Below are 15,530 nucleotides of genomic sequence, written 5' to 3' on the forward strand. Positions count from 1 at the left end.
GGGTCATCTTTTACATGCTGATGGCTACGTCGATGGGTCATCACGTGGCGTGAACGGTGAAGCTATCAAAGGTTCGGCACGTGCCACGTGGCCACGTGTTTGAGTCGCGTACCTCCCAGATTATCGTGTGTTTGCCGATTTGTGGCCTTATAGCACGAAAACAGCACAAGCCAGGAACACTGAAATGGTGCAATCAGTGAGGGGACAAGTCCTGCTTGCATCACCGGTGGTCACGTGGCACACGTGCAAATCTGGGCACCTCCGTTGCGGAGATATTTTATAGTGAAATATTCAAATGTACATAACTTTGTCAGTTTAAGTCCGATTGGGCTAGAATTTGGTGGGTGGATGAATTGTTAAGCGACATGAACGAATGCGCCATGTTTGTTGCAGTGCGCCGCGTTTGTCTCAAAGCGCCATTTTTGCCGCAAAGCGCAAAATGTGCGTAACTTTGTCGAACATTGGACGATTAGGATGCGCTGTAATTAAGACATGGCTGCTTAAACGGCAGATATGAATGCACCACATCTGCCGCAGGGCGCCATATTTGTCTTAATGCGTCAGTGTTTGTGTTTTGCCTACGGCGGGCGTTTTTTGCGGCGGTGTTTGCGTTTTTTTCGGTGTTTGCGTTTGACGGCGGGCGGCCGTTTTTGCGTTTTTTTGGCGGTGTTTGCGTTTGGCGGCGGGCGGCCGTTTTTTGCGGCGTTTTGCGGTTGGCCGCGGGCGTGCGTGCGTTGCGGGCGTTTTTTTGCGGAGGTGTTTGCGTTTTTTGCGGTTTTTGTGTTTGGCGGCGGGCGGGCGGGCGATGCGGGTGTTTTTGCTGTTTGCGTTTGGCGGCGGGCGGCCGTTTTGGCGGCGGTTTGCGGCGGGCGGCCGTTTTTTTGCGGCGTTTTGCGGTTTGCGGCGGGCGGCCGTTTTTTGCGGCGTTTTGTGGTTTACGGCGGGCGGCCGTTATTTGCGGTTAGCGGCGGGCGGCGGGCGGTCGTTTTTTGCGGCGTTTAGCGGTTTGCGGCGGGCGGCCGTTTTAGCGGCGGTTTGCAGCGGGCGGCCGTTTTTTGCGGCGTTTTTTTGTGGTTTGCGGAGGGCGGCCGTTTTTTTGCGGCGTTTGCGGTTGACGGCGGCCGGGCGTTATTTGCGTTGTTGCGGTTTGCGACGCCGGGCGTTTTTTGCGGCGTTTTTTGCGTTTTTTGTCTGCGGTTTTCGGCGGGCGGGCGATTGTTTTTTTTTTGCGAAGTTTGCGTTTGCGTTTTGGGCGTGCGTTTTGCGGTGTTTGCTTTTGGCGGCGGGCGGGCGGTTTTTCACAATTAAAGTCCCAACCTTCGGATCCGCAGAGCTGTTCGACAAGCGCTGCCCGGGCCTATAGTAAGGTAAGCTTTTTTGGTGATTGCTGATAATCGAATTATTGCTGGCCTGTGCTTATCATTCGATTTCGGTTATATTTATCACTGCTTTTCCACGGCACAAATAATTCCGATTTTGCAAAATGGATTTTCTGGATAATATGAATATCATGTAGAGACGTGTTTTTAAACTGTTAATATATGATTAAATGATATCCAAAGCCATAAGTATTTTTTTGCATATGGTGAAAAGTGACAGAGAAAAGTGCCCACGAAGCTGTGTTAAATTAATCGAAGCATGTCATGGAAACATAGCAATAGGTAGTGTATAATGTATATCTTCGGATCTAGACTCTTAAGTCTTAGGATTGAACTTTAGTGCCTGACTGTGGTCTGTGATGGCTCATTTAAGAGTTCATTGTATTATTTGGCTCTAGGCATCAAGACTCAACAGGCTTCCTAAAATTTTGGTAATAATTGGGTCACACAGACTGAAACTGTCATGTGATTCATCATTTAGTTTTTTGTTTATAAAGTCTCTGTGTCAAAAACAACTTCAACATTTTTCTTTTGCTATCACTAAAGTCAAAGCTTGTATTGTTATCCCTGATGTTATTTTTGTAGACTGTTGGCTGTGGTCTAGTGGTCAGTGGACAATGAATTAGGCATTTACATGAATCTGTGACATTGGCTTCCATCTATCCTAGAAGCAGTAAAGGTGTTTTGAAATGATTTTATGGGTGTTTGATTTTTATTGCAGTTTCTTTTTTGCAAATTTTCAGATAATAGGTAAATGAACAGCATAGCATCCCTCCAAATTTTGACAATACTTGAGCAATGCAGCAATGCAATGAACTATAACTGACTTAAATTGTGTACTGAAAACCAAGTAGATCACATATTTGATTATTGATTTACCTTTTGACTATTGAAATGAGATTCATATACCTGCATATAATATAAGTAAACAGCATTTGATATAATAAAACCCTAGCATTAGTATCATATGATCTATAATTAAATTCTCCCCACCATCTGGGATCCATGCAGAAGTGTGTCTGTATTTCAGAGTGATGTTGTCAGGTCGACTGGCACTGGTGACTGGTGGCGGCTCCGGCATCGGCCGGGCCGTCTGCCAGGTGATGGCTCGAGAGGGCGCCCGCGTCGTGGCCGCCGACCTCAACGAGGCCTCCGCCAAGGAGACGGCCGCGCTGCTGGCGAGCGCCGAGCACGTGGGCGTGCCGCTGGACGTGACGAGCGAGGAGTCGGTGGCGGCCGTGGTGCGCGGCGTGCGGGACCGCTACGGCGCGCCGGCAGACTGCGTCGTCAACAGCGCTGGAATCACCGGCTTCAGCTTCCTGAAAGACATGTCTCTGGAAACGTTTTCACACGTGATCGACGTGAACCTGAAGGGGACGTTCCTTGTTACCAAGCTCGCCTCCAACGCTATGATCGAGGCCAAAACGGGAGGCTCCATCACCAACATGGCAAGCATCCTGGGTAAGATAGGAGCTATCAGCCAGTGCAACTACTCTGCTAGCAAGGCCGGAGTGGAAGCCTTCACGCGGACGGCCGCCAAAGAGCTCGGCCGAAAAGGGATCCGGTGCAACGCCATTCTTCCGGGCTACATCGACACGCCGATGACATCGATCGCCTCGGACAAAATAATCAAAATGGTGATGCCGCTGATCATCCTGGCCCGGAAAGGGCGGCCTGAGGAGGTGGCCGAGCTAGCCGCCTTCCTGGCCTCTGACCGCGCCTCCTACATGACCGGAGCCAGTGTCGAGGTTACCGGCGGATACGGCCTGTAGGGATAACGGGGATGTCTGACAATTTGTGCCATAGTGAGGGATAGATAAAGTATTTTTACGAATTATTGAATCGGTAATCGGTATTTTGACAGATGTCAGTTGTCTTCCTGGTGAAAGTGATAAAGAACAATGCAATTTGTCAAAACTCAGGAACGGCTGGATCGCAGAATAATCGCTATGTGTATTTTTAGGCTAGTTGTGTATCATGAATGATGATGAACTAATTGTGGCTTTTTATACAGCTACTTGTCCATGTCTTGAAACAACCAAAAGCCGCCATGCATAATGCATTTGTACGTTCCATATTAACCCTCGCCCATGTAGGGGGGGGGGGGTGCAACCCCCCCCCCCCTGAGGTTTTTCTTAGCTACACGCCGAACCGTTTCAGATAGCCTGCTCAAATTTTCAGTACCCTTTGGGGCATCCTTTGCGCAACTTTTGGTATTTTTTTTTTTGTCAAGGTCATGTCAGGTCACGGAGTTATGACGTCATAAAGGGAACAACCTCCGGCCAGATTTACGCTAAATTGGAGATTGCTTCACATTGGTATAAATGCCGACTGACCTGACACACTGATGGATTGTTTTAGAATCACAACTGGCTGATTTGACATTGGCACAATGTCTGTTGACATTTTGAAGGTTACTAAAGGTCAAGGTCAGGTCAGTGACCTCGGTTGACCTGTAATGACTTCTTGCACTTGTGTGCCTTTTCGGGGTATTTTGATGCCCTGAATTCGAATTTGCTATCCATTTCAGGCATCGTTGGTTGTTTCTTGTAGTTCATTTTGGGTCAGGGTCAGGTCAGTGACGTCACACGCCTGACGTGACCCAATGCACAAATGACCTTGCAGACTTCCGATGCTCCCAACGCATCATTTTTAGAGCTATGACATCGAAATATACACCAAACGATAGAGAATTTATCACGGATCACGATAGTGAAGGTTTCGAGTCGATATCTTTTACCATTTTGCCGCAATCGGCGCGGAAATTTGAAAAAGTTAGATTTTTCCGAAAATTTGACCTTTGACAGGTCATAAGTAGGTCAAATGTTGACCTAGGACCAAAAAATATCCCACCAATCGCGAGATCTCGTTGAGAGCAATCCGTTGGTCTTTTCCGCTAAGCTCTACGACGCTCCGTTTTCAAACGCCAGGGGGGGTCGCACCCCCCCCCCCCTGCATGGGCGAAGGTGGCAAAACACCGTTTACGGGCGAGGGTTAAACAATGTTTGCGTGTTTTGATGTACGTAATCAGCCGAATATATTAAATATTTGCCCTAAGCATGACCTTCCTGCATATTCTGATTTGGCGTTTCGGGTAGTTTGTGTAACCTTATGTCAAAACCGTAGAGGGACTCATATAGCAGATAGGAGAACCACTATTTTGCAGCCCACAGAGAACGGGCGATTGCTGATCATGCTGAATGTTGTCTGAACGGAGACTGAACAGTCTTGGGACGCTGCATTGCTACGTGATCTTGCGTGAACCCGTCGGTGATTCCTTTCAGCAGTCAGCGGGGCAGTAGCTGGATGACATTGGCCAAGACCTCCTTTTACTTGCTAGTTTTCGAGCAGCGTTTCTTTGTAGCCGATTTCCGGCATAGAATCCTAAACGTTCTGCGTTGGAGTGTCAACTGTCAGCGAACTACACGAGATATGGTTTTGCGAGGCCTGGTAGAAAATAACTGTGAAGGCAGGGAGCCGGGAGTGCAAGTTAAGATAGTTTTGTTTTTCGTTTTATTGAGTATCTGACATCTGTCTGTAGTGTTGGTTTGATACTCGGCCGTACAGCTTACGAAGGACGCCCTTCGAATTTTAAGTAGGGAAACTAAGAGGGAAACTTCTATTTCTGTGGTTCCATCTGCTGAGCCCTGGTAAGGGAAAAATTACGAGCCGAAAGACTAGGGTCCTTTGCCCCTTTGTCCCCCCCCCCCCCCCCTACAAATGATCACAACCGTCCACGTGGAACGCCAGCGACTGCCATAACTACCTGACCTTCTGAACGACTCGCCAGTTCCCGGCAGCTGGCACTGGTTTCCCACAGGTCCCTATGGCTGTTTCAGAGCGATGTTGTCAGGTCGACTGGCACTGGTGACTGGTGGCGGCTCCGGCATCGGCCGGGCCGTCTGCCAGGTGATGGCTCGAGAGGGCGCCCGCGTCGTGGCCGCTGACCTCAACGAGGCCTCCGCCAAGGAGACGGCCGCGCTGCTGGCGAGCGCCGAGCACGTGGGTGTGCCGCTGGACGTGACGAGCGAGGAGTCGGTGGCGGCCGTGGTGCGCGGCGTGCGGGACCGCTACGGCGCGCCGGCAGACTGCGTCGTCAACAGTGCAGGAATCAATGACGACAGTTTTCTCGTCAATATGATTGCGGCGCAGTTCATGAAAGTGCTGGATGTAAATCTCAAAGGAACCTTTCTGGTTACAAAGCTCTCCACAAATGCAATGATTGATGCTAAAATCGACGGCTCGGTCGTAAACATCGCTAGCATCGTTGGAAAGGTGAGCAGCATCGGAACGTGCAACTACTCTGCCAGCAAGGCCGGAGTGGAAGCCTTCACGCGGACGGCTGCGAAGGAGCTTGGTCGAAAGGGGATCCGGTGCAACGCCATCCTGCCGGGCTTCATCGACACGCCGATGGTGGCGGCGATGCCGGAGAAGGTGATGAAGCTGCTGGTGCCGCTGATCGTGCTCGGTCGGCCCGGCCGGCCCGAGGAGGTGGCCGAGCTGGCCGCCTTCCTGGCCTCTGACCGCGCCTCCTACATGACCGGAGCCAGTGTCGAGGTCACCGGCGGATACGGAATATGACGTCATGAATGATTGTAATATTTTAGAATGATAATGTGGTAATAGTTTTGTCAGAGTGAATTATTGAGCAATCTAGTGATCCGCGACTGCTCGACTCGCAAGTGATTGAAATTGATATTTGAAACTTGAAAGGAACTCTTGGAACGGGAAACTTGAATTGGAAAACCAAGTGGGTAAGTAAACGTTTTGGCACCAGAGCTCAAGCTGCGAGCGCCAGCCGCCGAATAATCTTCGATGAAGCGGGATCGCCGGACGCAGGGCTTAGGCACAAATATAATGCCTACAATGACAGCCCCTGCACCCTTCATCTCAGACCCATTCGCCACCTATGGGTCTCGCAGAGATACCATCTGCGACAGGAAAATTGCGACGCTGGCGTCACCACATCCGTTCCGAGTTTTCCTCGGTCCTGCTCTGCAGGGCATGGTCTGCCTCTCAGTGCCAACGGTATGCCACATTTTCCCGTCTCAAGGAACGCGCAGTGGTTGGCGCGGAAGGTTACACCGACTCCCGTGGTGCTTTGGCCGTTGGAGGCAGTTCGGTTTTATCGGTGGCTTTCCTGTCTTATGAGGATATTTGAACCCGTTGCTTGTGTCAGGTTTATACTTGGTCGGTATTGGTGACAGTTAAGTGTTTCAAATGAAGCTTGCTTATCGTTCTAACGTATTGTTCGCTCTTACGTATCATTAAATGCAAGTTGATGTAAAAAATGTATTTCCTTTGATATAGCATCGTATCTTATAATAACCAGGCTGTGCTTCAATGAATATCTTGATGGTTCTTTTTTGTAATACGAAATTTATTTCTTCCATCACATCTCCTTTTACTACGGGACATGCACTATGCATATGTATTTGCATGAAATGCACCTATTAAAGCTGCTTGTCACCTGCGTTAGAGTACCATGCAATATGCTCACACATCTGTACACATGTAGGCACAATATATCACGAATGCATATAGAATGCACAAAAATAGTATAAGCATGTTTCATTTACAAATTCACCCTCATCCCGCACTGCACCATTTGCAATGTGCACATCGTCAAGAGGGCCGTCGCTGTCACTGTTCGTCGTTGTCCGTAAGGTCGTTTCGTCGTTGCGCTGTGCCTTCTGTCTTATGAGCTAACGATTGTCCACAAGTTGTCAGCCCTGAAACGGTGCTGGGCAGGGCTCGCAAGGAAAGCGAGCGAAAGTGGAGACGGGCGTCGTTATACTCATAGTGTCATCGGTCTTGTGATCCGCTTCAGACACTGTGTTCCCGTCAACATGAATTTGACCCCTGACTCCACGGATGCAAACACTTTGGTTGATACCATTGATGACGTAAGGCATTCAAAGCTCTTGTTTAGGTTACCTACTCATGCTGTCTACTTATCTCATCGAATGTCTGGATCCTGAATCCACACTTGCTGCCTTTGATATTGAGGCTTGCGAAAGCCACTTCCTTATTATGATTGTTCGGCTTGAACCCCCGCAGAGTGGGCTTAAATACCTACAACACAATAAACCAAGTGGTAATAAACCACGAGCACGGTGACCTAGAACAACGTTGCACAGCCACTCCAAAATCGCACCATGGTCGGACTTCCATTGAATGATATGACCTTACCGTCGTGCACAGCTTCACCGGCTTAGATAGCATAGCACTCCTGCACTCCCTGGTCTATGTGGACAAGTCATTGTTTCCTCGAACTGTCACACGGTTCGCACGGTCTGCAAGGTTTGCCCGCATATTCTGCGCAGTCTCCACATAGTTTGTCCACTCAGAATGGCTTGTGGCTAGCTGAGTCTTATAGGCGATTATCTTGAAGAATATTGTAGGCGATCACGCCTTTTCATGGGATGTTGAAACTGCCAAAAATGAAAAAGTGATCACATCAAAGCCGTGTGGTTTATCGACATGCATGGCTCCAGTTTATCACCCTGGCTAGATTTCTATAAGATGGTTTGGTGCATCCGCACTCACTGATCCTCTGTCGTCACGGGTCTGTTCAGATCGAGAACGGCACCGTCTCTCGCTTCCTGCGCGCGGAGACCACCACGGGTGGCTCCATGGCGTAGTGGTCGCTGTTGGCGATGGCACTGTAGTAGGACACGACGCAGGCGTACCAGAACCACATGACGACGAACACCACCAGGCCGACGGCCACGCTGACGCTCAGGAAGAAGATGAGCAGCTTGAGGAACTCACCGTCCTCGTTCAGCACCAGCATCACCAGCCAGACGACCAGGCCGAGCCAGGCGAGCGTGGCCAGCACCGTGAAGATGCAGTACCACACCACCCAGGGCAGCATGAACTTGCGCTTGCCCTTGCGGATGCCGTGCACGAGGAGGCTGTCCATTGTGATGTTGAGCGAGCAGATGACGAGCAGGCCGAGCAGCACGAACAGCCAGATCATGTTCTTCCTCTTGTAGTACTGCGGGTGGTCGAGGTAGTCGGCCGGCGTGGTGAAGAGCAGGGACAGGATGGTGAAGACGGACCAGCCGACCACGGTGCAGATGTTCACCACCAGGTACAGCACGGCCACGCACAGGGCGCCCGTCCGCAGCGGGATGCAGCAGCAGCACGTCTTCAGACCCATCCTGGACGCCGGCCGAGCGCCCAGAGGGAGCTCGTCTCAGAGGGACCAGCCTGTAACACACAGGAGAACTTCCTCAGGGACACGAGTCTCCACAGTCCACTTTACTGGAACAATCGGGAATAGGGCGTCATTTGTGCATTACGTAGGTAATATGCCTACCGGAGACTGCAGCCATACCTACCGCTTTGCGGTGGTCGACGAACATCTTACAATTAGGACGTTTTTTATCTTTCGCTTTTGTTTTGTTCCGTTTTTCGTTTGTTTTTCCACTAGCATAGGTTGCTGTTAAGTTGCTGTCATAGGTAGCTGTAGCTGTTTAAGAAGCTGAAAGCAGAGCTTTCATTACCCTTTGCTTAGTTCTCGGTCCTCGGATATCGAAAAGCGATCGATGCCTAGGTACCTATCATTTAAAGTGCAAAACATAACTGGCGTAGCCAGGCTTGGGACGTGCTCTGTTGTGTATTAGGATGATGTCTCTTGTGACGTCATTTACTCTGCCTGGATTTAGAGAGTGTGCCTCATATGGAGAACCTTGGAAGTTGTTGTTCTTGGCCTTGTGTAGTATGGAAGAAACGTTCTGAGTAAAAAGGAGTCTTTGGAGTCAGCCAAAAGCATGAAGTACAATCGGAAGTAGCAGAATAAGGAAAGTACTGACCACTCGATACACAACATGCTCAGCACCGCCACCCACAGTTTCAAATTTCAATACACTTTGTGATCAATAGGGTGAATAGGTCAAAAACGCCCCCATTAAGCGCGAAACCTTCTGACACTCAACCCAACCCAGATTACTCAAACCTTTGGGCACCATCATGTAGCTCATTCTTTTTACTACGCTTTGAGACCAAGAAAAGCCACTTGCGTGTGGTATTTAACCCCCCAAAAAGGTTTCCGCATACCCTTACAAAAGGGCGTTTTGCCCCACACCCTGGGTAATACGCCCACACCCATGTGCAAAGCGCCCCCACCCCATCCATCAACAGAAAATGATGAACATGGCAGAGCTTGACGTCATTCTAACGTCATTTGTGGTCAACCTATTGGAAGCCTTTGGAATAAAATGTTGTTGCAATGTGTAAAATGGATGCCCGGAGAAGTCCTGAAAGTTTGGTGACGATATCTGCAGTCGCTTAGGATATATCAGCAAAAAAGGACAGGGAGAGGCCTTTTCGGCCCCGTACTACAGGGCGCTACCCTGCACTCTCACCACCGTGCAAAACGCCCCCCTTTCAGAAAACTGGGGGCGTCTTGCCCCATGCATCGAGTAGGCGTCTTTCCCCATCCACTCCCTTTCCGGTCAACAAAATATTGACAAAAAACGCGCCACTAACGCCGCAGCATAATAAATTCAACAGAATGACAATAAAACGCAGTTTTGAGTGATGTGCACAATAGCAAGTTTTGTGATATAAAGAGGGCATCAAAAGCATAGGCGCGGGAGCCGGGGGCGCGGGAGCCGGGAGCTCGGACTTGTGTGGGAACAAGTCCGAGCTCGACGCCAAAAGTCTTCAGTCGGACATCGATCGTCTCCAAGCCACAGCATCATCGTGGGGCCTTTCGCTGAACTCGACGAAGTGCGTCCTCATGAGGTTCCAACGGAAATTCCATAAATCACCAAGACCGAGTTACTATCTGAATAACTCTGCCCTTCCCTGGACCGAATCGCACTCCGACCTTGGCGTGATCATCGATGACAGTCTAAGGTTCCATGAGCAGGCTAGAGCTGCCGCCAGGAAGGCTGGAGGAGTGGCACACAGCTTTTTGAAAGCAACCTTGTGTAGGGATGCAGACTTCATGCTGCACATCCTCCGCACCCACATCCGTCCAGTTCTGGAATACGCCTCTGTTGTATGGAACACAGGATATATCGATGACCTCAGAAGTCTCGAGGCGGTCCAACGACTATGGACTCGTCACATCAAAGACCTGCAAAACATGGAGTACGGTGACCGCCTGAGACAGTTAAACCTCTTCTCTGTGAAGGGCAGACTGATCCGATCCGACCTCATTAAATGCTGGAAAATCTTCCACAGCCCCGGTCCCATCAAGCCGTCAGATCTCTGGGAATTGTCCTCCGAACGCCGCACCCGAGGTCATCAACTCAAAATCACAGTCCGGCGCTGCCAACTGGACACGAGATCACGTTTCTTCTCGGAACGCGTCGTGAACGAGTGGAACGCCTTGCCCGACTCGACGGTCACCTCTACTTCCCTCGCCGAGTTCAAGTCATCACTCCTGAAGGTTCTTGGTGATCGTCTGTTCGACTACTTCGTCTGATCTCTCCTGCAAGGTTCTACTGATCATCGCCGCGCACTCCAGATTCTGCGAAGGAGCGAATCAAACAGTACCGTGACAGCCGGTACTGAACTGATACCGCACAGCTAATCACATCTAGAATTTTTTCCTCCCCCAACTCCAAGCAGACGCACTACCCCAATCCCCTGCGGTCCATCTCTCAGCGCCCAGCGTAACCAGGGGAATTGGCGCGTCTCTTTCCTACACGGTTTCCTGCCTCTCCTCATGCACTGGTGAGTCAAGGAAACCCAACAGGTGAGTTGAACAGGTGAGGGGGGCAGTGGGGGCAGCTTGCCCCCCCAACTCTGGGGCCGTGGGGGCGGTGCCCCCACAGCTTTGAGACGGAATACCACACTTTTTTTTGCAAATGTTTTCTTTTTTTGTTGAAAAAGCCGAGGAGTGAAAAATAAGTGGCCTAAAACCGGTGAGAAAACTAGATTTGGGGGTACCCTAGGTTGATCTCTATTATGGTGTGCCCCCCCCCAGTCGGAAAGTAGTTCCCGCGCCCCTGATCAAAAGCTTAGGAATCTTCTGTAAAAACAACAAAAACAACACCCAAAACCAACATCAGCACCTACCCACGCTGCTCCTCAAGACGCAGAACCGGAAATAGAGAACTACGTAAACAAGCAGCTGACTGTTCTGAAAGACAGGATAAAACACCTATCCGTCGATAAGATCTACGATTTTTTTAGGGGAGGCGTTTAACCCAGGGGTGCGTTTTCCCCACAGTTACCCTATGTCCACTTTACTTTACCAACCTAATACCTAACCCAAATACTAGGTATAGAAGCAGACATCCAATTGTGCTGGATGCTGACAAGTGACAGCTGGCTGCAGTGCAAGCCTACAAGATTACATCTCGAGGAAAGGTCTCGGCCGAGCGATGGGAAACTTCCTCTAGTGGATAGGCGCATACGGTCAGACACGTTGCTGTTGTTGAAAAAGTAGGTAATTTGCGTTCAGACTGTGTAGGCTAGGAAAACAGTTTGTTCCTCAAAAGATTCAATATTTCATTTGTTTCGGGAAAATTTCTTACATATTTTCAGTAAGGGAAGTAAAAGTGCATTGTTTGGTAAGGCAATTCAACCGTTTAAAACGTGTGCTTCAGCAATATCAATGAATGTTCAATGGGCTTTTATAATACCTAATTGAACATGTATGAGCATTTGTATAGACATAAAGACATAAAGACATAAATTTGCAGTACAACAAAGAGCCACTGGGGCCCATACTTGGTTGCACATTTGCACAGTCTGTGACTCTGTACTCTGTCAAAATGCGTGCCACCTTTCCGCTTTTCTCCCTAACTTATGTGTGTGAAGTTGGCACAAAACAGTGACACATTGCAGGCATAAAGCATACCTACACCACATTACACAACATTTTGCCACTTCATCACTTCATCAATCATTTCGTCACAACTCTTCCCTGCCCCCCCCGGCCACGCACTATCATCGCCAAATGTCTCACAAGTCCACTGCCATGCAAGGCATCTCCAAACAATTCGCATGTAAGCTCAACGGAACAGCATCAAACACCCGCAACAACATTCTGCAGACATATTGCAACCTAGTATAGGTGTTGAGGTGGATGGTCTGTGATAATGACGAAACGTCTAAGTCCAATCCCACATTTTTTTTTTTTAGAACCAGGGTGGCAACTGGCACAGCCACAATAACGCATGCAGTCACGAGAGCACTCGTGACTTTGTCTGGTGGTTCCAGTCAGTGCACTGCGTCCAGTTAGTTAAGTGATAGCGTTTGAAGTAACAAAACTGTTCCGGGTTCTAAAAGGCGAAAGTCAAACACTGCCATTCTATAATGGTTATAAAATTTACAGTGTCGTCAAGTCATATTTCACCTATAGGTAGTTAGGACGTTAGGTACATGAATATCAAAGGAATGGGCTGAGTGGCGAACACGCGGGGTTTTCGACTCTTCAGTATCGTCCGAACTCGACGAATTTTTAATATTTTCCTGGTATGGAAAGAAAAACTGAATAGCTGTAGTTAAAACTGTTTAATCCAAAACAACAGCGAACAAAGCAAAGGAAATACAAATTCAAGTTACCCTTTGTAAATTAATGAACATTTTTAGAAACCTAATCACCCGCAGTGTAGGTAGGTACAGCCCTCTGCAAACTGCGTGGTAGGTATTCTTTTTTCGACAAAACCGGGAATAACGCGAATACTATGCTAACGGTCACTCGGAAATCGTAACAGCAAGACGTGCGAGACTCCGCACCTTAGGTTGGGCTTATTTTGGTATACATTTTCCAGCTAGTTTGGCAACAATACAAGAAAGTTTATATCTGCCCCCAAAATAAACTTTTGCATTTTGTTGCTACACTAGTTGCATAATTCGTTCAGTGATAGAACCAATCGAAGGAGCGGAGCATGGCGCATCTTTATGCAATGAGATCCGACCGACCGATAACTTAGTCGTTGAGTTATTCTCGGTTTTGTCGAAAAAAGAATACCTACCACGCAGTCTGCAGAGGGCTGTACAATGTTCTCGGATCCGCCAATAATTAGGTTATGTATAATTATTGGAAGTGCATGTTGGAAAGCACCAAATTAAAAGGCCAGAAACGGTCACAAATCGGTCCTTGTTTACATGCACAAACTCAGTTGCGCCGTTTACCTGTGCCTGCTGTCCTGGAGATTTTACCCGGTGTATTCAAGCCGCATCAGAGGCCGTTTTAGTACACTGGCTGAAGCTGTCCGATCGAAGCACTCCCCACAGTCAGTCTCCAGTCAGCCGCGCGAGCGCCGGTGGGCCGTCTCCGTGTCTGCACAGCGTCGCACGCACCCGGGACCAACGCCGGCTGTCCACTGTCGCCAGATTTCCTCTCCGACTCCGTCTGTGCTGCAGCGTTTGTTGCCACAAATCCGGTCGGCCTGACTGGGCACTCAGGGCAGTCTGCAGCAGGTCGGCATCTGGCGAGAGGAGCTTGAACGCAGGGTACTGGACGATAGCGTTATGATAAGTTCTGAACGGGCATTCCTCCCTTCCCGGTCGCCGATTGGTGGTGGGCACAGCGTACCAATGTAAACGGGCGGTAGCTACCTATAGACTGTTGAGATACTAGGTACTGGTAGGCGTATTTAATGGCAATTACGGCAATAGGTGGAAAGAGAGAATCCTGGCCCAGACAGTTAGCCAGGAAACTAGCCCGTAGAATATTTCCTAAGCTGGCTACCTACTCGCTCAAGCAGCACTGGGGAAAGTGTTTTATGTTTTACTGTAACTATGCGATGTAGGTGTTTATTCCTTTAACGAATATATAGCGTCGACTCGTAGCTAAGCGTCAATTAGTGCAACATTTCGCATCCATGACCTAAGTTTAGGTACCTACCTACAGGGTGGGGCATAAAGATTTACCTCTTGATTTTTGAAAATATTTCGGTCCAGAACTAAGATATTCAAATGATTTTTGGTACACGTATTCAGTAGCATGTACACATCTCAGCAACGGCACTATGAACCAATATGGCCACCTTTGGTCTTCACCCCTGCCCCGAAACCTCCCCCTGCGGAGAGGCGCGAGCGCCGCACGGTGGCCTCGTCGAAATTCGACCATGCCGTCTCGAGGGCCAGCTTCAGAGCGGCGATGCTGCTGTGTGGTGTTGCGCACATCTCGCTCTCCAGGACGACCCAGGTGGTGAAGTCCATCGGGTTCAGGTCTGGACTTGATGGTGGCCACATGTCCTTGCCCCAGAATCCAGGCATGTGGGTCTTGCACCACTGTTGAGTGAAGTTGGCCGTATGAGAAGACGCAACGTCCTGGACGACGACGCATCCGTCTCGGAACGACTGAGCGATCCAAGGCAGAGCACGTTCCTCTAGCAGATGGACATAAACGTATGAACTAACTTTCACACCCGCCTCGATGAAGATCAAGGGTCCTTTTGAGCCGTCGGATGCGACGGCAGCTCAAATCATGACACCAGCAGGGTTGTGGCGACCAAAACTGGCCTGGATAGCAGGATTAATGCTGCATGTACCATCTGCCAAGATTATGTCGCCTTGAGAGTTCATCTGGGGCTGAACCGTGGAAATCTTTTTTATCAGATCAGAGGAAGACCTTGCTACCGGCGCTTCTGATTTCCTCCGATATCTTTTGGGCCCTGTGAAGCCGCCTCTCCTTGAATGCCGCCGAAAATAGGTGTCAACGTTGCATCGTGTACGACTCAAGGCTCAAAACGTCGTTTATGATTCTTCTGATCGTTTTGGGCGAAAAATCGAGGTCCTTTGCCAGTTTGCGCATGTTTCGCCATGGATTTCGAGACACCATCTTGTGTACGATATCAACCAGCTTTTTGGTGCGGACATGTCTTGTTCTGCCTGGGATGGGCTTCGTCGACACTGTACCTGTCCCTTTAAGGCATTTCATTAGATTGTTAACAGTTTTCATGGCAACACCGAGCTGTTTTGGAACGCTTCGGACGCTGTGGCCAGCCTGCATCGGCGCCGCAATTTGGGCTCTGTTTGTAATCTCCGCCGTAGCTCATCAACAACCACGACGGAATTAAAACCGATCAGAACAATTATACACGAGTCAGTTGGGAAATCGCATGCAAAATCTTACTAAAATCCGTCCAAAACTTTTTGAGTTATGGGCTAAAAACAAACAGGTAAATCTTTCTGCCCCACCCTGTATACTTTCAGATTCAGATCAAGTCATGA

At 49.2% G+C, this 15,530-nt stretch overlaps 3 protein-coding genes across 3 annotated transcripts in view; 2 read left to right on the plus strand and 1 right to left on the minus strand.

The window, feature by feature from the left end:
- The window catches only part of LOC122363522 (estradiol 17-beta-dehydrogenase 8-like), a 14,015-nt gene extending 10,647 nt beyond the window's left edge, over positions 1 to 3,368 (plus strand). Inside the window, exon 2 of the mRNA XM_043332916.1 lies at positions 2,410 to 3,368. Within this exon, the coding sequence (XP_043188851.1) occupies positions 2,414 to 3,151 (738 nt within the window). The 5' untranslated portion in view covers positions 2,410 to 2,413 and the 3' untranslated portion in view covers positions 3,152 to 3,368. The remainder of the gene's footprint in view (positions 1 to 2,409) is intronic.
- Positions 3,369 to 5,108: 1,740 nt separating this feature from the next.
- Positions 5,109 to 6,670, plus strand: LOC122363526 (estradiol 17-beta-dehydrogenase 8-like). Its single transcript, XM_043332940.1, has one exon. It carries the CDS (start codon positions 5,223 to 5,225, stop codon positions 5,958 to 5,960), a length of 738 nt encoding a protein of 245 aa, XP_043188875.1. The 5' UTR covers positions 5,109 to 5,222; the 3' UTR covers positions 5,961 to 6,670.
- Positions 6,671 to 6,796: 126 nt separating this feature from the next.
- Positions 6,797 to 13,751, minus strand: LOC122363527. Its single transcript, XM_043332941.1, has 2 exons — positions 13,485 to 13,751; positions 6,797 to 8,594 (listed from the first exon to the last, which is right to left on the minus strand). The coding sequence occupies exon 2, from the start codon at positions 8,542 to 8,544 to the stop codon at positions 7,954 to 7,956; it is 591 nt and encodes a 196-aa protein (XP_043188876.1). The 5' UTR covers positions 8,545 to 8,594; positions 13,485 to 13,751; the 3' UTR covers positions 6,797 to 7,953.
- Positions 13,752 to 15,530: the final 1,779 nt, after the last annotated feature.

Source organism: Amphibalanus amphitrite, unplaced genomic scaffold (genome assembly GCF_019059575.1).
Source record: "Amphibalanus amphitrite isolate SeventyFive unplaced genomic scaffold, NRLGWU_Aamphi_draft 000625F_arrow, whole genome shotgun sequence".
NCBI classification, from domain to species: Eukaryota; Metazoa; Arthropoda; class Thecostraca; order Balanomorpha; family Balanidae; genus Amphibalanus; species Amphibalanus amphitrite.

What these genes read in the sequence shown, in the direction of transcription:
- LOC122363526 (XM_043332940.1), top strand. Translation starts at nt 5,223, where the DNA reads ATGTTGTCAGGTCGACTGGCACTGGTGACTGGTGGCGGCTCCGGCATC.
- LOC122363527 (XM_043332941.1), bottom strand. Translation starts at nt 8,544, where the DNA reads ATGGGTCTGAAGACGTGCTGCTGCTGCATCCCGCTGCGGACGGGCGCC.